This window comes from Kogia breviceps, chromosome 8, assembly GCF_026419965.1.
Source record: "Kogia breviceps isolate mKogBre1 chromosome 8, mKogBre1 haplotype 1, whole genome shotgun sequence".
Taxonomy (NCBI): Eukaryota; Metazoa; Chordata; class Mammalia; order Artiodactyla; family Physeteridae; genus Kogia; species Kogia breviceps.
This window is the reverse complement of record NC_081317.1, coordinates 56,541,670-56,566,624: the sequence shown is the minus strand read 5'-3', so window position 1 is coordinate 56,566,624 and position 24,955 is coordinate 56,541,670. Positions and strand designations below refer to the sequence as shown.

Here is a 24,955-nt window from a genome sequence, read left to right as displayed (position 1 = left end):
GGCCTTCTAGGTCCTTGTTAAATATTTCTTTTATCTTCTTGATCCGTGCCTCCATTGTGTTTCCGAGATCTTGGATCATGTTTACTATCATTACTCTGAATTGTTTCTCAGGTGGATTACCTATTGCCTCTTCATCTATTTGGTCTTGTGGGATTTTACCTTGCTCCTTCATCTGCAACATATTTCTTTGTCATCTCATTTTGTCTAACCTGCTTTGTTTATGGTCTCCTTTCTGTGGGCTGCAGGGTTGTGGTTCCTCTTGCTTCTGTGGTCTGCCCTCTGGTGAGTGAGGTAGGTCCAGGGGCTTGTGTAGGTTTCCTGGTGGGAGGGACTGGTGCTTATGCTCTGGTGGGTGGATCTGAGTGTTTCCCCTCTAATGGCAGGGCTGCATCAGGTGGTGTGTTTTGGGGAGTATGTGAGCTTAGTATGACTTTAAACAACCTGTCTGTGGATGGGCGGGGCTGTGTTCGTGTCTTGCTGATTGTTTGGTGTGAGGTGTCCAGCACTGGAGCCTGCAGGCAGTTGGGAGGAGCCAGGTCTTGGTGTTGATATGGATACCTCCAGCAGAGCACACTCCAATTAATATTCCCTGGGCCTGGGAATTCTCTGGTGGTCCAGCATGCTGGACTCTGTGCTCCCACCCTGGAGGCCCAGGCCTGACCCCTGGCCGGGGAACCAAAACCTCGGAAGCTGTACAGTGTGGCCAGAGAAATAAGAAAAAAAAAGGAAAGAAAAAAACGAAAAGTAAAGAAAACTAACAGAAATAAAACTCAAGACAAATAGCAAAAACAAAAGCAAATGAACAGCAGCAACAAGAACACAACACACACAGAAAAAAAAAATAAGAGAACAAACAAACAAAAGAATTCAAAAATGAGAGAAATCAACATGGACTAAAGTAATAACAAAAAATGAAAAATAAAACAGAAAGGAAGCAAGCAAAAAAATGAAGAAAACATAAAATATACATATGAAAGCATTAAAATAAAAGAAAATAAAACAAGAATCAAAGAACCAAAATCAGAGAAAAACCCCAAAATAACCAAAAAGTAAAATAAAAATAGAAAAATTAAAAATATATATATTAAAAAAGGAAAAAAAATAAGAATAAAAGATAAAAAATAATTAAAGCCAATAACACCAACAACTGAACAAAATGAAACAAAAAATAAAAGCATAACAGTAATAAATATATTTTCCTGGAGCATCCTCTCTCAGTGTCCTTGCTCCCACAGTGAGCCACAGCCAATCCCTGCCTCCCAGGGAGGCCTTCCAATACCTCTGCATAGGTCTCTGCACCTGCTGTGGGCACTGTGGGGCCAGCTCAGAGTCTGACCTGGCCTGACTCTCGCGTGTACTTGCCCCCAAAGTCCGCTGCTGTGAAGGCTATACTGAACTCAATTGTTGGAACACTCGTCTATTCAGGTATCTCACAGATGCAAGATTTACCAACCTAATATCGGGGATTTAATCCACAGCTTCTGCAGCTTCATGGAAAGATTTCCGTTCCTCATCCTTAGTTGCACTGCCTCTGGGGCTCAGCTTCGGTTTTGATCCCTTCTCTGCATGTGCACCACCTTCCTTCCTTGCCCGGGCAAGAGGGATTGGAAGCAACAGCTGATTGGGTCACACTTACTCAGGCTGGGGAGGGGTTACGGCAGCTACAGTTGGGGGGGCAGCCACAATTGGGGTGTTTGTGAGTTACCTGCGGTGGCTGGGACCAGCAGGCAGTTGCAACAGACTGTGGCACACTGGCTCTGGTGGGAGTCCCCCTCCCAGTACCCGTGGATGCAGGAGCTGGCGTGTGAGGATGGTGGCTGCCCTGCCCCACCCCCGTGCGCCACTCAACAATGGCACTTCACCTTCCAGGGAGACCATACTTCCTCTAGGGGCATTCCTGGCTGCTCTTCCCTCACTCCCGTCCTCTCTGCTGTGTCCGGGGAGGCAGATGCCGGCTGCAAAGGGGTTGTAATGATGGCCCCACCCCTTGCATGCCACTCAAGAGTGACGCCTTGCTTCTATGGTGTCCGGAACTTTTCCCACAAACTTCTGTGATTGTAGAGCTCCTTATTCCTGTCCCTTCAGGCTATATTTCTGTAGCCAACAGCTATCGCCTCCCTGGGTCCTCACTCCAAACCCCATTTTCCAGCTCCCAGACCTTGTTTGCAATAGGTGACTCATGACTCAGGCTGGAATGCACAGAGCTGTGGTGTAGACCATGTGTGCAGTTCTTACCTTGTCCTGCCTTCCACTGACCAATGGCTGCATTCTCCTTTGATTCCCCTGAAGGTCCTCTTCTTTCCCAGCTGATTTCCCCACCATGAGGGAGTTAGAATTTCTGAGTTGCGGAGACCTCTTCTCACCTTCAGCTTCCCGCCAGGGTTGCTGGTTCCATTTTTGATTCTTTTCTTTTTCTTTCATCTTACCCAGTTGTGAGGGGATTTTTCTTGTCCTTTTAGGTTCCGATTTTTTCTGCTAATGTTCAACAGGTGCTCTATGAGAGTTGTTCTATTTGTAGATGTATTCATGATGTACTTGCGAGGAGCAACGAATTCCACGTCCTCCTATTCTGCCATCTTGACTCCTCTCCGCTAGGGCATATTTTTAAATGTCTGTGTTCCCTCTCCCCCCACAGAAAGCAGGAAGGGACTTTTCTCTGATCTTCATGGAGACAATCTGATCGTGCTCATGTGTGCAGAATTCACGAAATTATGGGAATGCCTGTAGACTGGGCCGTCCCAGACATTTTAACTCTCAAACATGTCCACACTGATCCTCCAGTAATTTGTTAATTGCAAATTTGATTTTCCTACCCTGTTACTGGTTTCCATGGAGTTTCCTTTCTTCTGGGTTTTTGCTCTGCTAAATTGTCATTCTCTGTATCTGCCTGTCTCTCTAGTTTTGGGAACAGCAATTTGCCCTATGACCTCAGTTCTCTGATGATTATAGGAAGAGGTGTTGATTTTCAGTTTGCTCAGCTTTTTTCATGTTGTATGAAAAGGAGAGACAACTTCCAAGTTCCTACATCCTGGATTGGAAGCCAGAAGCCCCTCCATTATGTTTTTGTTGTTCCACTGAGTAATGTTCAATAGCCATTACTTTTCCGAACTTGTAGTCTGTGGAATAGAGTAACAGTTAAGAATGATGACTCCTTTAGCTTATTTAAATCTTAACTATGTTTCCAGTCAAACTACTAGAAAGTCACACACACACAATCTTTTTAGCTAGTTTCAGGAAAACTTTCATAGAACAATCTAATATATTTTATTGATAATAGTGTAAAAATTGTCATATATCTTCTTTTGGTAAGACTGCGCTTTACCTTTGTTGCTGTTAGTTATAAAGTAAATCTTGTAATAAATTTCTCCTTCAAGTATTATATTAGATAACATGACTCTGCTAATAACCAAGTGTATTGTATTCAATTAGATGATTTTTTTAAACATTATATTTTTCTTTTTCCTTACCTTCTAGGAAGCTCATAGATAAGTTTTGGTTCTCAGTTACATTTAATTCTCTCAGCCCTTCCCCTTTCTCCATTTACCATTGTTTTAGTTGTTGTGGTTTCATTACTTCTCTGTTTTTTTATTAAAATTTTTATGTGCATTTTAAAGTAGGTCATATAAATAATATATTAACTATTTTCAAGTATTGGCTCCTACAGTTTCAGGTCTTCTATGCCACTGCTGCCACACCCCACTTTTTTTCGAAAATGCTTCATATTCACTATCATTCTCTTCTTACTCTATAGACTTCTTTTGACCATGATTTGAATTATTCATTTCATGGCTTATCCATAATAAATTACTTGTTTGAGACATACTTTCTCTTGTCACTCTTTATGCTTTATGGTTCCTCTGAGTTCTATTTGCTATTTTAATATTAACTCAAGGCAGACTATTAAGAATGTACTCTACGTATCCAGAAAAGTTTGTTTGAAAAGGTTTCATGAAGCTAAATTTAGGACTTAGAGGGTATTATGCTTAGTGAAGTAAGTCAGAGAAAGACAAATACTATATGATATCACTTATATGTGGAATCTGAACAATAAAACAAACTAGTGTATATAACAAAAAAGAAACAGACTCACATAGAGAGAACAAACTAGTGGTTATCAGTGGGGAGAGGAAAGGGGGGAGGGACAAGATAGGTGTAGGGGGTTAAGAGGTACAAACTACTATGTATAACGTAAATAAGCTAAAAGGATATATTGTACAGCACAGGGAATATAGCCATTTTGAATAATAACTACAAATGGAGTATAACCTTTAAAAATTGTGAATCATGTTATACACCTGAAACTTAGATAATTTATTATAAATCAACTATACTTCAATAACAAAGAAAACAAAATAAATGAATTGTAACTATATATACCTGTGCTTTCATTATAGAAACTAGATCATTGAGGGTATATTTTATCAGGAAAATATTTTGAGGTATACAAAATTTAAAAGATCTTTGAGAGTTTATCAGTCCTCTTCCATTGGGAGTACATCTTTGTCTAACTTATTACTTTAATGATTATAATATATAATACCAGTTGTTAAACCAATTATCAAAATTTGATAGTTTTGGTTAACTAAGTTCCCACTGTATTTTGGGTTTGTATTTAAAAATTAAGTCTATATTTGTCCTGTGGATTACTAAATTCACTCAAATGCCAATATTTTAATATATTAAATAATTTTCATGAAAGGCCTTGCTATTGGTGTCATTTATATTGTCAAGTTAAGTTTAGTTTACATTATTGGGCAAACCCTTCTGAACCTTAAATCATTTGATCTAGTGTCGCACCTTCCTGATAGTCTCCAGAATAGATGAGGATGCTCAATTTTTGTCAGTTCTCCTTTGAAAGGATAGGCCTGTAGGTATTTCAGCTTTAGTGTTCATATGATTGAATTTATCATTCAGTGTCAGTCTCATTCATAAACATTTACTATAATCTAGTTTGGAAGATAGTATGAGTACATAGATAATCAGCAAGACTAGGTAATTTGTTATGTGTCAAATGAATAATGTAGGCAATACAGAAATTTAGAAATAGCAGAAATTACTGTGATAGCTGGGGAAGGCTTCAATGAGGAGGTAGAAACTGAATCTTGAAGGAGGCTGAGACTTAGATGAGAAAAGGAAAATAGGCTATGAATTGTGGATGGGCCGTGTTTATGCATCTGATTTTATGCTGTTTGATTGATGTCAAACATTTTGATATGCCCTAATAATTAAAATAGGAAATAAAAATTAAAACTAATATGAGGTACCATTTATACCTCATTTATAAAAACTTACCAAGCTTGAGCATCATGTTGGTGCACATGTGGAGCTATGAGAACTCTTGAAGTGCATATAGCCTATGAACTAGTAATGCCACCTCTTAATATAAATAATCAAAAGCAATGTTTTATTAATATGATCCCCACACTGAAAAAATACATTTTACTTCATGACCAGTATACACAGAGTTGAAATAAAAGTTTCATACATACACTACTATATATAAAATAGATAACTAATAAGGATCTACTGTATAGCACAGGGAGCTGTACTTAATACTCTATAATGTCATATATGGAAAAAGAGTACAAAAAAGAGTGGATATATGTATGTGTATAACTGATTCACTTTACTGTGCAGTAGAAACTTACACAACATTATAAATCAACTATACTCCAATAAAAGTTTTAAAAAGTAATGTAGTTCTTACTGTATATAATAAAGGTAAAATATAACAAAGCATATATCAATCAAGTTGAATTTAATAATGTTTAAATAAAATAGAATTTCTAAATTAAACACTGCAAAAAAATTTAAGAGATACTAGTTTCAAATATTGGTGGAAAAAATGAGTGGGTTGACAAAAGTTGAGTAAGTTTAGTAAAGAGTTAATATCAGGACATGGATGTCAGTTTTAGCATGTTGGTTTGAGGTGGCAGCAGATAATTCAGATGGAGGTATTTTAGAGAAAACTGGAAATGTGGGTTTGGTGATTGGGAAAGAGTCAGGGCTGGATTATGGATTGGGTAGTCTTTCAGACAGAGATGAGATCAGAAGCCAAGAGAGTGGGTAAATTTTCTGAGGGAAAAGCTGTAAAGATTTGAGAAGAGGGAAACTAAGAATTGAGTCATGGATACATCCTCCAACTAGATATCATTTACTCTGGTAGGTGAGAAGAATATTCAGTTAAAAATTACGGCAGTTTCAATATTCTGAATATTCTTTCTACAGAGCAAGATACTTTTTGTATCAAGACAGACTTTTCAGTTTTCATTCTTTAAAATTGTTTATGCTTTCACAAAACTGTATTCGTTTCTCTAAAAAATGTTTTCTTCCAAATGATAGTCAAATAGAGGATAATTCTTATTTTAGCTACATAAGCATTTTCTTTAATTAGAATGTTTTATAAAATTTCATTTTTTTTCTATTACACTCAGAAATCCAAAAAGTTTGCTTTCTGTATGTGGCTTAATATTTGGTATCCAGTTTTTATGGGTTCTTCATCTTAAACTAGTAAGTCAGTCATATTTGCACATTTTACTTGAAAATCTCTGGGCATGTCATAGTAAATGAGTATTATGATAATGGATGTTATTATGAAAGGTAGTTAATTCTAATATTATCAGTCAAAATCTAAAACTTTTTACATAAAATTATTTTTTCTTAGAAATACCAGCTCATCAGTAATTTTGCTTTTTTCCATAGAGAGAATCAGGACTAAAACAGGAAATAAATGACCTTGTAAAACGGAAGATTGCAGTAGATGAAGAAAATGCTTTCTTAAGGAAAGAATTCAGTGACTTGCAGAAGAAATTTAAAGATAAAAGTCAAGAGGTTAAGGTGTGTTGACTTGTACATAGTTTTACAGTACTTTCTTTGAAGTCCTACTTAAAGCTTTGTCAGCCTTTGTGGCACAGAAAGTGACAAGCTTGGAGGAAAAATTGCCTTAGGCCCTGCTGTACCATACATACAGTTTTCTCACATGCAGAAACTCTGAGAAAGATGCTTTAAAGCTAAGACTCTAAGCTTTATAACTTTCAGATAAATAGTTAATGATGGAAATGGAGCTAAGAAAGTAGGAGTGTGAATATGTGGCTTCTTGTAATTAGATTCTGATGGGACTGGCATTATTAATTGATAAAACCCAGGTCTGGGAGGATATGTCTGTGTGGGTCTCAAAAATAGCTGGGGACAGCATCAAAGGCAGCTTGATCAATTAATGGGCTCTTTGCAAATGTGTACTCATCAAAGCTGTCATCCAGTGAAAAAATATGACCCATCCACCTGCATGAAAAGAGGCCAATAAAAGTATACAGGTGACCTTGGCCATCAAATATAGAAGCTGCTGTGGGGGTAAAATTGCACAGTTTATATTTGCTGATTAGTTCTCACCTGTTTTTCGGTTTGTTTCATTTTGTTTTGTTTATCGGCCCCTGTGGTACTGTTCTATAGGACACTAAGGAGTGTGTACAGAATAAGGAAGAGCAAAACAGACTGGTTATAAAAAATCTGAAGGAGGAAAATGGGAAATTAAGTACCCACTGCACTGACCTGCTAAATGACCTGGAGAAACTGAGGAAGCAGGAAGCACACTGGAGAAAAGAAAAGTGTAGCATTGATGCAAAAATAAAGGTATGCAATGAGAATGGAATCCGTGCTGTTATTTTGGATCTAACTTCTTATAGGAAGTTTATTACATGTTATTTTCTTTAAATAACAAGTTATATATTCATATCCACCAGTGGGGACTAGCATTAATTTATATTCCTTCAGTTAAGACCCACAGCTTTTTAAAAATTGATGTTGCAAAGCAGGAAACTGACTTCAAATACTTATCTAAAATGTAATCATTAAAAAATAAAGGCTATTGCATTTTGAAATAAAACATGTTTTGAAAAAACATATTTAGAATTATGAATTTTGGCTTTTTTCAGTTAGGGATTAAATTTATAAATGTAGCTAGGATTTGTCGCAATATAGTTTTAATACTGTATTTTCCAGGTCCTTTAAAAACTATGTAAAAACACAAAACAGTTAAAAAATACATGTGTTTTATATGTGTTTCTTTAGCTTGAGAGGGCCTTATTCATCATAAAATTTTATTTTTATAGAAGTTAAAAGGTACAATCAATCTTTATAATATTCTTATATCCTTTTTGATCAGTTTTTTTTCAAAATAATATATTTTTGTAGCTTTCTGTTGGTCTTGAGAATGTTTTTGTTCATTTTTTCCCATCGAATTTCAGGTTTCTCTTTTAACATAGATTTTGTTGAAAAGGCCTCAGACAAATTTTAGTGCTAGTAAATATGATAGTCCCTCTATGTATACATGATTAAGAAGAATATATAACATAAGTTTACACACACATATATATATATATAGCTATTAAAATATAGTAAGAATGGATATGTGTGTCTATACATGTGTGTGAGTGTATGCATGTGTGCTCGATTATTTAAGTATTTGTCTTTCTGAGTGTGAATCTATTTATTGCAGATATTTAAGGAAATACATACAGTAATTCTGTTAGTGCACAATCAGGGAATAACTGAGCCATTGAGAGAAGTGAATTCTGGCACATTTGTTTTCTTATTTTTATATCAGTTCCTGCTTCTCTATATCCTTTAAGCAGTTTGGTAGTGTCATAAGGGTAAGTGGTACTTCCTTGTGTTAATCATAGCTACGTGATTTTTTGATCATGATTACATTTCCTTATTTGCCATTCAAATAGTCCATTCTGTGATTTTCAGTTCTGACATTTTTTTCTATTAGAGTGCTTATCTTTTCTTATTAATTTGTAATCATTCTTTATTCTAGATAGCAATACTTAAAAAATATATATATATATTACACATACATTCTGTTCAGTGAGTCTTGAATAAGGTGAATTAAACATTCAAAAATTTGTGAATTTTTATAGAGTCATTTTTATTATTTTCTTCTCTAATGTTTTTGTTTTAGAAGTCTTATATTCTTAAGTATTCCCTACCCTAAAATTTTTAATCTATTTAGAATTCATTTTGGGGTATGGTGTTCCACACCATTTATTCAGTAGTTTATTGATTTGTGATTCAGTCTCACTCACATCTCTAAGTTTCCATGGGTGTGTTTGGGTTTGTTTCTGGACTGCCTATTATTTTCATGGTTTTAGGTATTGTAGTTTTAAAATTTTACTCATTATTTTGTAGGGTGATCTACTTCTTTATTCTTCTTTTTGTTAAGTCATGAGCCCTATATGTGCCTCTTCACTATCTAATAATATTTAAGGATCATTTCATTAGTTTTACTGAAAAATTCTGTTAGAAAGCAGGTTGGAACATCATCTAATTTATGAATTAATTTTGGAAGAATTATAATCCTGCTATTTAAGAATGTGGCATACAGTTTTGTAATTTTCTTAAAATGGTACTGTTCATTTTTATCAGATTTATTCCTAGCTATTAATGTTAAAATATTGTTTTATGCTAAATAATTTTTTGCTGAATATTTTAAATTATATTTTTAATTAATTATTTCTAGAAGACAGCAATATTACTGAATTATCTTGAGCTTCTTTTCAACAATTTTCCCCAAATGTTTTATTAGTTCAAAAAATGTGTACATTTTCTAGATTTTTCTAAGTTACATAATTACATTGTCAGTAAGAAAACTGCCACTTCCTTTCCTTTTGGTGTATATTTCACATACCATACATTTAATCCATTTAATATGTACAGGCCAATAGTTTTTAGTTTATGCAGAGTTGTGCAACTATTATCAAAATTACTTTTAGAACATTTTCATCATCCCCAAAAGAAGCCCTGTAACCTTTAACAATCACTCCTCATTTAACCTTAGCTCTAAAGCCTGAGATAACCACTTACGGCCTTTCTCTCTATATAGATTTATCTGCTCTAAACATTCCACATTAATGAAATTATAGTATATGATCTTTTGTGACTGACTTCTTCCACTTAGAATAATGTTTTCAGGGTTTATCCATGTTGTAACATGTATCAGTAGTTCATTCATTTTATAGTTTAATAATATTATGTTATATAAATATCCTACATTTTATTCATTTATCTCAAGTAGAAGGACATTTGTGTTATGAATAATACTGCTACAAATATCTGTGTACAAGATTTTGTGTATACATCACACATTTTTATATCTCATAGGTACATACCAAAGAGAGAGATAACTAGGTCATGTGATAATTCTGTTTTTAAGCTTCTGAGGAACTGTCAGACTGTTTTCAAAAGCAGCTGTACTATTTTACATTCCAAACAGGAGTTACTGAGGGTTCTGATTTCTCTTTGTCCTCATCAGCACTTGTTATTGTCTATCTTTTTGATTGGAGCCATCTTTGTGGATGTGAGTGGCATCTCATTGTGGTTTTGATTTGCTTTTCCCTGATGGCTAATAATTCTGGTCATCATTTTTTTTTTTTTTTTTTTTTTTTGCGGTACACGGGCTTCTCATTGTTGTGTACTCTCCCGTTGCGGAGCACAGGCTCCAGCCGCGCAGACTAAACGGCCATGGCTCACAGGCCCAGCTGCTCCGCAGCATATGAGGTCTTCCTGGACTGGGGCACGAACCCCTGTCCCCTGTATCGGCAGGCGGATTCTCAACCTCTGCACCACCAGGGAAGCCCTGTGGTCATCTTTTTGTATGTTATTGGCCATTTGCATGTCTTTGAAGAAATGTGAAATCATTTCTTTTGCATATATTCTGGATTCAAGTCTCTTTTTATTGATATAATTTGAAACTATTTTCTTCAGTTTTCTGAGTTGTGTTTTACATCCTTAATGGTAGTATTTGAATACAAAAGTTTAAAATTTTGATAATTTATCTACTTTTTATTTTGTTGCCCATGCTTTTGGGCATTCTCAGATGCATCTCAGATATGCATCTTGAGAAACCATTGCCTAATCCAAGATCATGAAGGTGGACACTTATGTCTTCTTCTAAGAGTTTTATTTCTTACATTTAGGTCTTGATCCATTTTGAGTTAATTTTTGAATATGATGTTTGATAGGAATCCAGCTTCATTGTTTTGCATGTGTTTTTAGTTGTCCCAGCTCCGTTTGTTAAAAAAGACTATTCTTCCCCCACTGAATTTATCCTGCCATGTTTATTGAAAATCAGTTGACTGTAAATATAAGGACCTCAATTCTGTTCCTTTGATCTATACATTTATCCTCATGCCTATGCCACATTACATTGATTATTGTAGACTTATAGTAAGTTTTGCAGTTGGGATATGTGTGTCCTCCAAATTTATTCTTCCTTTCTCAAGGTTGGCTATTCTGTGTGTCTTGCATTTCTATATGAATTTTAGAATCAGCTTTTCCATTTCTTGCAAAAAAAATCAAGCTGAGATGATTTTGATAGAAATTGTATTGAATCAGAAGATCAATATGGAGAGTGTTACCCTCATAATATTATAACTCTGATTCATCAACATGGGATGTTTCATTTATTTAGAAACTTCTTTAATTTCTTTCAACAATGTATTATAGTTTTCCGACTATAACTTTGTATTTGGGTACATACATTTTGAAATATTTAATTATTTTAATGTTATTCTAAGTGGAATTGTTTCTTAATTTTCTTTTTGAATGGTGCATTCCTAATGTAAAGGTACACAATTAATTTTTGTATATTAATCTTGTATCTTGCAACCTACCTAAACAGGTTTATTCCTTATGATTTTCTGTGTGTAAGATCATGCCATCTGTAAGTAGCAATTGTTATCTTCCTTTCTAATATGTATGTCTTTTATCTCATTTTATTGCCTGTTGCCCAGACTAGAACCTCTAGTACGAAGTTACATAGAAGAAAGAGAGAGTGGACTTCTATGTCTTCTTTTGATTTCAGGAGGAAAGGAGTCACTCTTTGACCCTTGGGTATGATATTAGTGCTTCTTCCTGATCTCAGGAGGAAAGGAGTCACTCTTTGACCCTTAGGTATGATATTAGTGCTGAGTTTTTTTGTTGATGTACCTTATCAGTTTGAGGAAGTTCCCTTCTGTTCCTAGTTGCTTATTTTTTATCATGAAGAGGTATTAGGTTTTGACAAATAAATGCTTTTTATGTATCTATTGAAATGGTTATGTGGTTTTTGTCTATCATTTTATTGGTATGGCATATTACCATACTTGATTTTTGGGTGTTAAACCAACTATGTTGGTGGGATATCTTTATCTTTATCTGGCTTTGGTATCAGGATAATGCTAGCCTTAAAGAATAAGTTAGGAAGTGTTCCCTCCCTTATATTTTTTTGGAAGAATTTGAACAAGATTGGTATTAATTCTTTTAAAATGTTTGGTAGAAATCACCAGTGAAACCACCTGGTCCTGGAATTTTCTGTGTTGGGACGTTTTGATAACAGATTCAACCCCTTTGCTTATTATGGGTTTGAGATTTTCTATTTATTCTTGAGTCAGTTTAGGTATTTTGTATGTTTATTGGAATTTGTGCTTTTCATCTAGGTTGTCTAATTTGTTGATGGACAACTGTTTACAGTATTCTCTAGTCATCTTTATAATTTCTGTATGGTTAGTAGTAGTGTCTTTACTTTCATTTCTGATTTTAGTTACTTACATCCTTTCTCTTTTTTTCTTTGTCAATCTAGCTAAATGTTAGTTAATTTTGTTGTTCTCTTCAAAAGAGTCAGCTTTTGATTTAGTTGATTATATTGTTTAGTTATTTCCTTAAAAATGTTTCTACAGTAACCTTCGTTGTTTCTTTCCTCCTTCTCTCTTTGGATTCACTCTGCTATTCTTTTCTGTTTCTTTAAAGTATAAAATTCCATTATTGATTTGAGATATGTCACCTTTTTTAGTGTAGGCATTTACAGCTATACGTTTCCCTCTGAGCATTGCCTTTGCTTCATCCTGTAAGTTTTGGCATGTTATGTGTTTTTTTAAAAAAAATTATTTATTTTTGGCTGCGTTGGGTCTTCATTACTGCATGCAGGCTTTCTCTAGTTGAGGCGAGTGGGGGATACTCTTCATTGCGGTGTGCAGTCTTCTCATTGGGGTGGCTTCTCTTGTTGCAGAGCATGGGCTGTAGGCACGCGGGCTTCAGTAGTTGTGGCACGCAGGCTCAGTAGTTGTGGTACACGGGATTGGTTGCTCCATGGCATGTGGGATCTTCCTGGACCAGGGCTTGAACCTGTGTCCCCTGCATTGGCAGGAAGATTCTTAACCACTGCGCCACCACGGAATTCCTAGCATGTTATGTTTTTGTTTTCATTTGTCTCTGGATATTTTCTGTTTCTCTTGTGATTTCTTCTTTGATCTATTGGCTATTTAAGTGCGTATTGTTTAATTTCTATATATTTTGAATTTTTCAGTTTTCCTTCTGTTACTGAGTTCTAGCTCCATTCCACTGTGGTTGGAAAAGATAATTTGTATGATTTTAATTTTTTAAAGTTTATTATGAGCTTTTTTATTGCTTGACATATGGTCTGATATGACGAATGTTCTGTGTGTACTTAAGAAATATGTGCATTCTGCTATTTTGAGGTAGAGTGTTCCATGTACATCTGTTAGTTATACTTGGTTCATAGTGTTTTTCAGGCTCTTTGTATCCTTAGTGTCCATCTACATAGATGTTCTATCATTATTTAAAGTGGCCTATATTCTCCAACTATTATTATAAAACTCTATTTCTTCCTTCAATTCTATACTTTATATATATTAAGGCTCTGATTTTTGGTGCATGTATGTTTATAGTGGTTACACCTTGATGAATTGACTCATTGATCAATATATTATGTCCTCTTTTGTCTCATAACAGTTTTTGACTTAGTTTATTTTGTCCAATATTCTTATGTCCATCCTAGCTCTCTTTTGTTTATTATTTTCATGGAATATCTTTTCTCATCCTTTCATTTTCAATCTTTTTGTATCTTTGGATATGATAGTCTCTTTTATTTTTTTTTAACATCTTTATTTGAGTATAACTGTTTTACAATAGTGTGTTAGTTTCTCCTTTACAACAAAGTGAATCAGTTATGCATATACATATGTTCCCATATCTCTTCCCTCTTGTGTCACCCTCTCGCCCACCCTCCCTATCCCACCCCTCTAGGTGGTCACAAAGCACAGAGGTGAACTCCCTGTGCTATGCGGCAGCTTCCCACCAGCTATCTAACTTACATTTGGTAGTGTGTATATGTCCCTGCCACTCTCTCACATCATCACAGCTTACCCTTCCCCCTCCCCATATCCTCAAGTGCATGCTCTAGTAGGTCTGTGTTTTATTCCCGTCCTACCACTAATCTCTTCATGACATTTTTTTTTCTTAGATTCCATATATATGTGTTAGCATATGGTATTTGTTTTTCTCCTTCTGACTTACTTCACTCTGTATGACAGACTCCAGGTCTATCCACCTCATTACAAATAACTCAGTTTCATTTCTTTTTATGGCTGAGTAATATTCCACTGTATATATGTGCCACATCTTCTTTATCCATTCATCTGTTGATGGACACTTAGGTTGCTTCCATGTCCTGGCTATCGTAAATAGAGCTGCAATAAACATTTTGGTACATGACTCTTTTTGAATTATGGTTTTCTCAGGGTATATGCCTAGTAGTGGGATTGCGGGGTCATATGGTAGTTCTATTTGTAGTTTTTTAAGGAACCTCCATACTGTTCTCCATAGTGGCTGTATCAATTTACATTCCCACCAGCAGTGCAAGAGTGTTCCCTTTTCCCCACACCCTCTCCAGCACTTACTGTTTCTAGAGTTTTTGATGATGGCCAATCTGACCGGTGTGAGATGATATCTCATTGTAGTTTTGTGCATTTCTCTAATGATTAATGATGTTGAGCATTCTTTCATGTGTTTGTTGGCAATCTGTATATCTTCTTTGGAGAAATGTCTATTTAGTTCTTCTGCCCATTTTTGGATTGGGTTGTTTGTTTTTTTGTTATTGAGCTGCATGAGTTGCTTATAAATTTTGGATATTAATCCTTTGTCAGTTGCTTCATTTGCAAATATTTTCTCCCATTCTGAGGGTTGTCTTTTGGTCTTGTTTATGGTATCCTTTGCTGTGCAAAAGCTTTTAAGTTTCATTAGATCCCATTAGTTTATTTTTGTTTTTATATCCATTACTCTAGCAGGTGGGTCAAAAAGGATCTTGCTGTGATTTATGTCATAGAGTGTTCTGCCTATGTTTTCCTTTGAGAGTTTTATAGTGTCCAGTCTTACATTTAAGTCTTTAACCCATTTTGAGTTTATTTTTGTATGTGGTGTTAGGGAGTGTTCTAATTTCATACTTTTACAGGTAGCTGTCCAGTTTTCCCAGCACCACTTATTGAAGTGGCTGTCTTTTCTCCACTGTATATCCTTCCCTCCTTTATCAAAGATAAGGTGACCATATGTGTGTGGGTTTATCTCTGGGCTTTCTATCCTGTTCCATTGATCTATATTTCTGTTTTTGTGCCAGTACCATACTGTCTTGATTACTGTAGCCTTGTAGTAGAGTCTGAAGTCAGGGAGCCTGATTCCTCCAGCTCCATTTTTCATTCTCAAGATTGCTTTCACTATTCGGGGTCTTTTGTGTTTCCATACAAATTGTGAAATTTTTTGTTCTAGTTCTGTAAAAAATGCCAGTGGTAATTTGATAGGGATTGCATTGAATCTGTAGATTGCTTTGGGTAATAGAGTCATTTTCACAATGTGGATTCTTCCAATTCAAGAACATGGTATATTTCTCCACCTATTTGTATCATCTTTAATTTCTTTCATCAGTGTCTTATAGATTTCTGCATACATGTCTTTTGTCTCCTTAGGTAGGTTTATTCCTAGATATTTTATTCTTTTTGTTGCAATGGTAAATGGGAGTGTTTTCTTAATTTCCCTCTCAGATTTTTCATCATTAGTGTATAAGAATGCCAGAGATTTCTGTGCATTAATTTTGTATCCTGCTACTTTACCAAATTCATTGATTAGTTCTAGTAATTTTCTGGTAGCATCCTTTGTATTCTCTATGTATAGTATCATGTCATCTGCAAACAGTGACAGCTTTACTTCTTCTTTTCCTATTTGGATTCCTTTGATTTCTTTTTCTTCTCTGATTGCTGTGGCTAGAACTTCCAAAATTAGGTTGAATAAGAGTGGTGAGAGTGGGCAACCTTGTCTTGTTCCTGATGTTAGTGGAAATGGTTTCAGTTTTTCACCATTGAGAACGATGCTAGCTGTGCGTTTGTCATATAGGGCCTTTATTATGTTGAGGAAAGTTCCCTGTATGCCTACTTTCTGTAGGGTTTTTATCATAAATGAGTGTTGAATTTTGTCAAAAGCTTTCTCTGCATCTATTGAGGTGATCATATGGTTTTTCTCCTTCAGTTTGTTGATATGGTGTATCACGCTGATTGATTTGCGTATATTGAAGAATCCTTGCATTCCTGGAATAAACCCCACTTGATCATGGTGTATGATCCTTTTAATGTGCTGTTGGATTCTGTTTGCTAGTATTTTGTTGAGGATTTTTGCATCTATGTTCATCAGTGATATTGGCCTGTAGTTTTCTTTCTTTGTGACGTCTTTGTCTGGTTTTGGTATCAGGGTGATGGTGGCCTCATAGAATGAGTTTGGGAGTGTTCCTCCCTCTGCTATCTTTTGGAAGAGTTTGAGAAGGATAGGTGTTACCTCTTCTCTAAATGTTTGATAGAATTCGCCTGTGAAGCCAGCTGGTCCTGGGCTTTTGTTTGTTGGAAGATTTTTAATCACAGTTTCAATTTCAGTGCTTGTGATTTGTCTGTTCATATTTTCTATTTCTTCCTGGTTCAGTCTCGACAGGTTGTGCATTTCTAAGAATTTGTCCATTTCTTCCAGGTTGTCCATTTTATTGGCATAGAGTTGCTTGTAGTAATCTCTAATAATCTTTTGTATTTCTACTGTGTCAGTTGTTACATCTCCTTTTTCATTTCTAATTCTGCTAATTTGAGTCTTCTCCCTTTTTTCTTGATGAGTCTGGCTAATGGATTATCAATTTTATTTATCTTCTCAAAGAAGCAGCTTTTACTTTTACTGATCCTTGCTACTGTTTCCTTCATTTCTTTTTCATTTATTTCTGATCTGATCTTCATCTCCTTTTTCATTTCTAATTCTGTTAATTTGAGTCTTCTCCCTTTTTTTCTTGATGAGTCTGGCTAATAGATTATCAATTTTATTTATCTTCTCAAAGAAGCAGCTTTTACTTTTACTGATCTTTGCTACTGTTTCCTTCATTTCTTTTTCATTTATTTCTGATCTGATCTTTATGATTTCTTTCCTTCTGCTAAATTTGGGGTTTTTTGTTCTTCTTTCTCTAATTGCTTTAGGTGCAAAATTAGGTTGTTTATTCAAGATGTTTCCTGTTTCTTAAGGTATGATTGTATTGCTATAAACTTGCCTCTTAGAACTGCTTTTGCTGTATCCCATAGGTTTTGGGTCGTCGTTTCTCCATTGTCATTTGTTTGTAAGTATTTTTTGATTTCCTCTTTGATTTCTTCAGTGATCACTTCGTTATTAAGTAGTGTATTCTTTACCCTCCATGTGTTTGTATTTTTTACAGATCTTTTCCTGTAATTGATATCTAGTCTCATAGCGTTGTGGTTGGAAAAGATACTTGATATGATTTCAGTTTTCTTAAATTTGGCAAGGCTAGACTTGTGACCCAATATATGATCGATCCTGGAGAATGTTCCATGAGCACTTGAGAAAAATGTGTATTCTGTTGTTGTTGGATGGAATGTCCTATAAATATCAAGTAAATCCATCTTGTGCACTGTATCATTTAAAGCTTGTGTTTCCTTATTTATTTTCATTTTGGATGATCTGTCCATTGGTGAAAGTGGGGTGTTAAAGTCCCCTACTATAATTGTGTTATTGTCGATTTCCCCTTTTAAGGCTGTTAGTATTTGCCTTATGTATTGAGGTGCTCCTATGTTGGGTGCATAAATATTTACAATTGTAATATCTTCTTCATGGATCGATCCCTTGATCATTATGTAGTGTCCTTCTTTGTCTCTTGTAATAGTTTTTATTTTAAAGTCTATTTTGTCTGATATGAGAATTGCTACTCCAGCTTTCTTCTGATTTCCATTTGCATGGAATATCTTTTTCCATCCCCTCACTTTCAGTCTGTAAGTGTCCCTAGGTCTGAAGTGGGTCTCTTGTAGACAGCATATATATGGGTCCTGTTTTTGTATCCATTCAGCCAGTCTGTGTCTTTTGGTGGAAGCATTTAATCTATTTATATTTAAGGAAATTATTGATATGTATGTCCCTATTACCATTTACTTAATTGTTTTGGGTTGTTCTTGTAGGTCTTTTCCTTCTCTTGTGTTTCTTGCTTAGAGAAGTTCCTTTAGCATTTGTTGTAAAGCTGGGTTGGTGGTGCTGAACTCTCTCATCTTTTGCTTGTCTGTAAAGGTTAATTTCTCCATCAAATCTGAATGAGATCCTTGCTGGGTAGAGTAATCTTGGTTGTAGGTTTTTTTCCTTCATCACTTTAAATATGTCCTGCCACTCCCTTCTGGCTTGTAGAGTTTCGGCTGAAAGATCAGATGTTAACCTTATGGGGATTCCCTTGTGTGTTATTTGTTGTTTTTCCCTTGCTGCTTTTAATACGTTTCCTTTGTATTTAATTTTTGACAGTTTGATTATTATGTGTCTTGGCGTGTTGCTCCTTGGGTTTATCCTGTATGGGACTCTCTGTGCTTCCTGGACTTGATTGACTATTTCCTTTCCTCTATTAGGGAAGTTTTCAACTATAATCTCTTCAAATATTTTCTCAGTCCCTTTCTTTTTCTCTTCTTCTTCTGGGACCCCTATAATTCGAATGTTGGTGCGTTTAATGTTGTCCCAGAGGTCTCTGAGACTGTCCTCAGTTCTTTTCATTCTTTTTTCTTTCTTCTGCTCTGCAGTAGTTATTTCCACTATTTTATCTTCCAGGTCACTTATCCGTCCTTCTGCCTCAGTTATTCTGCTATTGATCCCATCCAGAGTATTTTTCATTTCATTTATTGTGTTGCTCATCACTGCTTGCTTCCTCTTTATTTCTTCTAGGTCCTTGTTAACTGTTTCTTGCAATTTGTCTATTCTATTTCCAAGATTTTGAATCATCTTTACTATCATTATTCTGAATTCTTTTTCAGGTAGACTGCCTATTTCCTCTTCATTTGTTAGGTCTGATGTGTTTTTATCTTCCTCCTTCATCTGCTGTGTGTTTTTCTGTCTTCTCATTTCGCTTATCTTACTGTGTTTGGGGTCTCCTTTTTGCAGGCTGCAGGTTCCTAGTTTCCGTTGTTTTTGGTGTCTGTCCCCAGTGGCTGAGGTTGGTTCAGTAGGTTGAGCAGGTTTCCTGGTTGGGGGGACTAGTGCCTCTGTTCTGGTGGATGAGGCTGGATCTTGTCTTTCTGGTGAGCAAGTCCACGTCTGCTGGTGTGTATGGGGATGTTGGTATCCTTATTATGATTTTAGGCAGCCTCTCTGCTAATGGATGGGGCTGTAGACCTGTCTTGCTCTTTGTTGGGCATAGGGTATCCAGCACTGTTCGTTGCTGGTCCTTGAGTGAAGCTGGGTCTTGGTTTTGAGATGGAGACCTCTGGGAGATTTTTGCCGTTTGATATTACTTGGAGCTGGGAGGTCTCTTGTGGATCAGTGTCCTGAGGTTGTTTCTCCCCCCTCAGAGACACAGCCTTGACACCTGGCTGGAGTGCCAAGAGCTTTTAATCCACACGGCTCAAAATAAAATGGAGAAAAAAATAGAAAGGAAAGAAAGGAAGGAAGGAAGGAAGAAAGGAGGAAGGGAGGGAAGGAAGGAAGGAAGAAAGGAAGGGAGGGAGGAAGAAAGGAAGGGAGGAAGGACGAAACGAAGGAAGGAAGAAAGGAAGGAAGGGAGGAAGGAAGGAAGGAGGGAAGTAGGAAAGAAAGGAGGGAAGAATGGAAGAAAGAAAGGGAGAAGACAAAATAAAGTAGGATAAAACATTGTTATTAAAATAAAAAATAATTATTAAGAAGAAAAATTTCTATTGAAGAAAAAACCAAAAAAAAAAAAAAAAAAAAAAGCTGGTTGGTCTAACACTAGGACAAATGGTGAAAATAAAGCTATACAGACAAAATCCCACACAGCAGCACACACATACACACTCACAAAAAGTAAAAAGGGGAAAATAATAGTATATCTTGCTCCCAAATTCCACCTCCTCAATTTGGGATATTTCGTTGTCTATTCAGTTTTTCCATAGATGCAGGGCACTTCAAGTTGACTGTGCAGCTTTAATCCGCTGCTTCTGGGGTTGCTGGGAGAAACCTCCCCCTCTCCTCTTTGTTTGCACAGCTCCTGGGGTTCAGGTTTGGACTTGCCCCCGCCTCTGCATGTAGGTCGTCCGAGGGCGCCTGCCCTTCGCTCAGACAGGATGGGGTTAAGGAGCAACTGATTTGGGGGCTCTGACAGAGGCCGGGGTGGGGGGGAGGGAGGTGCACAGATGCGGGGCGAGCCTGTGACGTCAGAGGCCGGCATGATGCTGCACCGGCCCGAAGCGCAACGTGCGTTTTCCCGGGGAAGCTGTCCCTGGATCCTGGGACCCCGGCAGTGGCGGGCTGCACAGGCTCCTGGGAGGGGTGGTGTGGAGAGTGACCTGCGCTCGCACACAGGCCTCTTGGTGGTGGCAGTAGCAACCCTAGCGTCCCACACCCGTGTCTGTTGTCAGTGCCGACAGCCGCGGCTCGCGCCCGTTTCTGGAGCTCCTTACGCGGTGTCTTTAATCCCCTCTCCTCGTGTCCCAGGAAGCGAAGAGGCAAGAAAAAGTCTCTTGTCTCTTCGGTAGCTCTGCGCCCATTTCTGGAGCTCCTTTAAGCGGCGCGCTTAAACCCCTCTCCTCGCGCACCAGGAGGCAAAGAGGGAAGAAAAGGTCTCTTGCCTCTTCGGCAGCTCCAAACTTCAACTGGACTCCCTCCCGGCTAGCCATGGTGCGCTAACCCCTTCAGGCTGTTTTCACTCTGCCAACTCCAGACCTTTCCCTGGGATCCGACTGAAGCCTGAGGCTCAGCTCCCAGCCCCTCCTGCCCTGGCGGGTGAGCAGAGAAGCCTCTTGGGCTGGTGAGTGCTGGTTGGCACCGATCCTCTGCGGGAATCTCTCTGCTTTGCCCTCCGCACCCTGTTGCTGCACTTTCCTCCGCGGCTCCGAAGCTTCCCCTCTCCGCCACCCGCTGTCTCCGCCCGTGAAGGGGCTTCTAGTGTGTGGGAACCTTTCCTCCTTCATGGCTCCCTCCCACTGGTGCAGGTCCCGTCCCTATTCTTTTGTCTCTGTTTATTCTTTTTTCTTTTGCCCTACCCAGATATGTGGGGAGTTTCTTGCCTTTTGGGAGGTCTGAGGTCTTCTGTCAGCGTTCGGTGGGTGTTCTATAGGAGAAGTTCCACGTGTAGATGTATTTCTGATGTATCTTTGAGGAGGAAGGTGATCCCCACGTCTTACTCTTCCCCCATCTTCTTGCTACCCCCGATAGTCTCTTTTAAAAACTTATAGTTGTATAATGTATAATGTTTTCTTAATCTATTCTGTGTCTGCCTTTTGATTGGAGAGTTTAATCCATGTACATTTAAAGTACTTACTAATAAGTAAAGACTCACTTCTGCCAATTTATTACTTGTGTGCTGTATGTCTTATCGATTTTTTTGTCCCTCATTTCCTCTATAACTGTCTTCCTTTGTTTTAAGTTGATTATTTGTAATGGCACATTTTGATTCCCTTCTCATTTTGGGGTGTATATTCTATTGATATTTTCTTTGTTGTTACCTTGAAGATTACATTTAACATCCTAAACTTATAACAATATAATTTTAGTTGATACCAACTTATCTTCAGTAGCATACAAAATTGTTCTGCTGTATTGCTTTTTCCTTCCATTTCAAGTTATTGTTGTCACAAGTGACATCTTTATAAAATGTGTGCCCTATAATATAGATTTATAATTTTTTATGTTTGTTTCTGAAATTATGTATGATTTACTTCTTCCCAAAGAAGTAGGGTTAAAACCAAATATAAAGCAGTATTTGATTTTATATTTGGTCATGTATTTACCTTTACTGGAGCCTTTATTTCTTCATATGGCTTTGAGTTATCATTATATATTCTTATACTCTATCTGAAGGAATTCCATTAGCATTTCTTATACATTAGATTTAATAATTATCTCCCTCAGCTTTTATATGTGAATGCAAAATTTTTGAAGGACAGTTTTGCTGGGTATAGAATTCAATGTTGACTTTTTTTTCTTTCAACACTTTAAATATATCATCCCATTGCCTTCTGGCTTGCATGATTTCTGATGAGAAATCAGCTGTTAATCTCATTAACAATCCCTTATATGTGACAAGTCAGTCTGTTTTGTTACTTTCAAGATTCTCTCTTTGTTTTTGGATGAATTTTATAAGTTTGATTTTAGCGTATCTTAGTGTAGGTCTGTTTCTGTTCATCTTACTTGGATTTTGTTATGGTCTTTGGCTTTATAGATACATATCTTTCATCAAAATTGGGACTCTTTTGGCTCTTATTTCTTACATGTTGTTTCTGCCCCCTTTTCTGTCTCTTCTCTTTCTGGGACTCCCTTAATGTATATATTGGTTTGCTTAATGCTGTCCCACTGTTCTCATAATGTATATATTGGTCTGCTTAATGGTGTCCCATTGTTCTCATAGGCTCTATTCACTTTTCTTCATTCTTCTTTTTTTTCTGCTGCTCAGATTCAATAATTTCACTTGTTCTGTCTTCTAGTTTGCTGATTCTTTCTTCTGCCTGCTCACATCTGTTGTTGAACCCTCTAGTGGATTATTTATTTTTGTTACTTTTTACCTCCAGAATTTGTTTCATTTTTATAATCTCAAGCTCTTTATTGATATTCTTTTGGTTTACACATTGTTTTTCTGATTTGCTTTAGTTCTTTTTACATATTTTTCTTCAGCTCTTTGGGTATATTTAAGATAGTTGTTTTAAAGTTTTGCCTTGTAAATCTGATATCTGAGGTTTCTCAGGGATAGTTTCTGTTAATTTTTGTGTTCCTTTGAATAGGCCATACTTTACTGTTTCTTTGTATGCCTTGTGATTTTTTGTTGTTGTTGAAAATTGGGTATTTGTGATAGCAAATTTATAATGTTATAACTCTGGAAATCAGATTCTACCCCTTCCCAACACTTTGCTGCTTCTTTAATTGCTGAAGGGTATGGTAGTCTTTTTATCTTCCAGTTTAGTTTTGCACAGTCTCTAATCCTTGTTCTATTCAGTCATTGAAGTCTCTGTCCTTTAGCTTTTGTCTGTTCCTGTTGTGACAGAAGTTGTCCTTGGCTGACAGGAGCTCAAACAAACAAACAAAGAAAAACAAAACAAAACAAAACCAAAAAAAGAAAAAATACACACACAGAGATACAGAACAAATCTCTCCCGCAGTCTTTGTAGATTGGCTCTCCAATGGGACATTCCTTTAATACTTTTCCAGACTTACACTAAGCTCAGGGGTTATCCCAAAGTGAAAGCATAGGGTAGCTCTGGAGTTTTGTGAATATGCATCTTTCTATGAGCATATGTTTGGATTTCATATAACTCCCATATGTATCAGTATTTTTGAATGTCTTATTTTCCCAAAGAATTTCCCACAGAGTTTAGTCCCATGACTTAGGCATTGTATTGAATATGTCAACCACTCATCTTTTGCCCTAGGAATCTGTGGTTTATTAGTTTACTTTATGGCATTTTTAAGCCATATTCTCCACTTTTCCAGTTTATGTTCCCAGTCAGGTCTGAGATAATCACTTTGCATTATTTCTTCAGGTCACCCCTAGACAAATTAGAACAGACACATACAGTAATTTGCTAGGAAATTTTGTTCTGCTCTCTCTCAAATCAGGAAGGATTCCTTACTGGGAACATTGGCTACTGCCACTATATGAATTATACTGTTTTAAGATTCATGACTTGAAGATGGCTAGTGTGCTGAGAATAAGGTGGGGAAGGTCAAATAAAAACTTCACAAATCTGTTATCCAGTTTTTAAGTTGCTTTTTACTTGGTTCAGCATTTTGTTTGTTACTGTAAAATTCTGAATGCTTTCTAGAGTTTTTGCAACATTGGTTCTAACAGTTTCTGCTATTTTTCTCCATGTTTTTGCAAGAATGCTTGGAGCTGCATACTCTCCATTTTGCTGGTGTCACTCATTGCATTCATTTATAAATGATAGCTTTCCTGGATATAGTATTCTGTTTTGGCAGTGTTTTACTTTGAGCATTTTGAATATGTTTTCTCATTGTCTTTATCCGCCATTATTTCTGTAGAAAAGTCAGTGCTAATCGTTTTGAAGTCTGTTGGAAATGATGAGTCGTTTTCTCTTTTGTTTTCTAAGAATTCCTCCGTGTCTTTGGCTTTCAACATTTTTACCATGATGTGTCTGTTCGTGGATGTCTGTGTTTATAAATAGTACTTGGAGTTTGTTGAGTTTCTTGGATTTTTAGATTAATGTTTTTCATCATTGTTTGGTAGTTTTTGACCATTATTTCTTTGAGTATTTTTTTCTGTCCTTATTCTATTGCCTCTTGTTCTGGTAGTCCCTTTATTCTTATATTAGTGCATTTAGTGGTGTCCGGTATTCCTCTGGAGCTATTAATTTGTATTATTTTTTCTTGATATAGCTTCAAGTTTTTTGTTCTGATTCCTGTCAGTTCATATTAAATGTTGAGCTCTTCTAGTGAGGTTTTTTGTTTGTTTTTTGTTTGGTTGTTTGTTTTCATTTTAGTCACTGTGCTTTTTAGCACCAGAATTTCAATTTGGGTGTTTCAAAACAATTTATATTACTTTATTGGTATTTTCTATCAGATGAGATATTGTCATTTTACTTTTTTAAAAAAGATATGATACTTTTTAAAACATGGTTTTCTTTTACTTTTTAAATATACTTATAATGCCTCTTTTGAAGTCTTT

General features: G+C 36.4%; 1 protein-coding gene across 3 annotated transcripts in view; it reads left to right on the top strand.

Annotated features, from left to right (window-relative positions):
- Positions 1-24,955, top strand: part of CNTLN (centlein) — a 360,902-nt gene that overhangs the window by 96,351 nt on the left and 239,596 nt on the right. For all 3 annotated transcript variants that reach the window (XM_067041446.1, XM_059071063.2, XM_067041445.1), the window contains exons 4-5: positions 6,703-6,837; positions 7,450-7,629. In XM_067041446.1, coding sequence (XP_066897547.1) covers positions 6,703-6,837; positions 7,450-7,629 — 315 coding nt within the window. The remainder of the gene's footprint in view (positions 1-6,702; positions 6,838-7,449; positions 7,630-24,955) is intronic.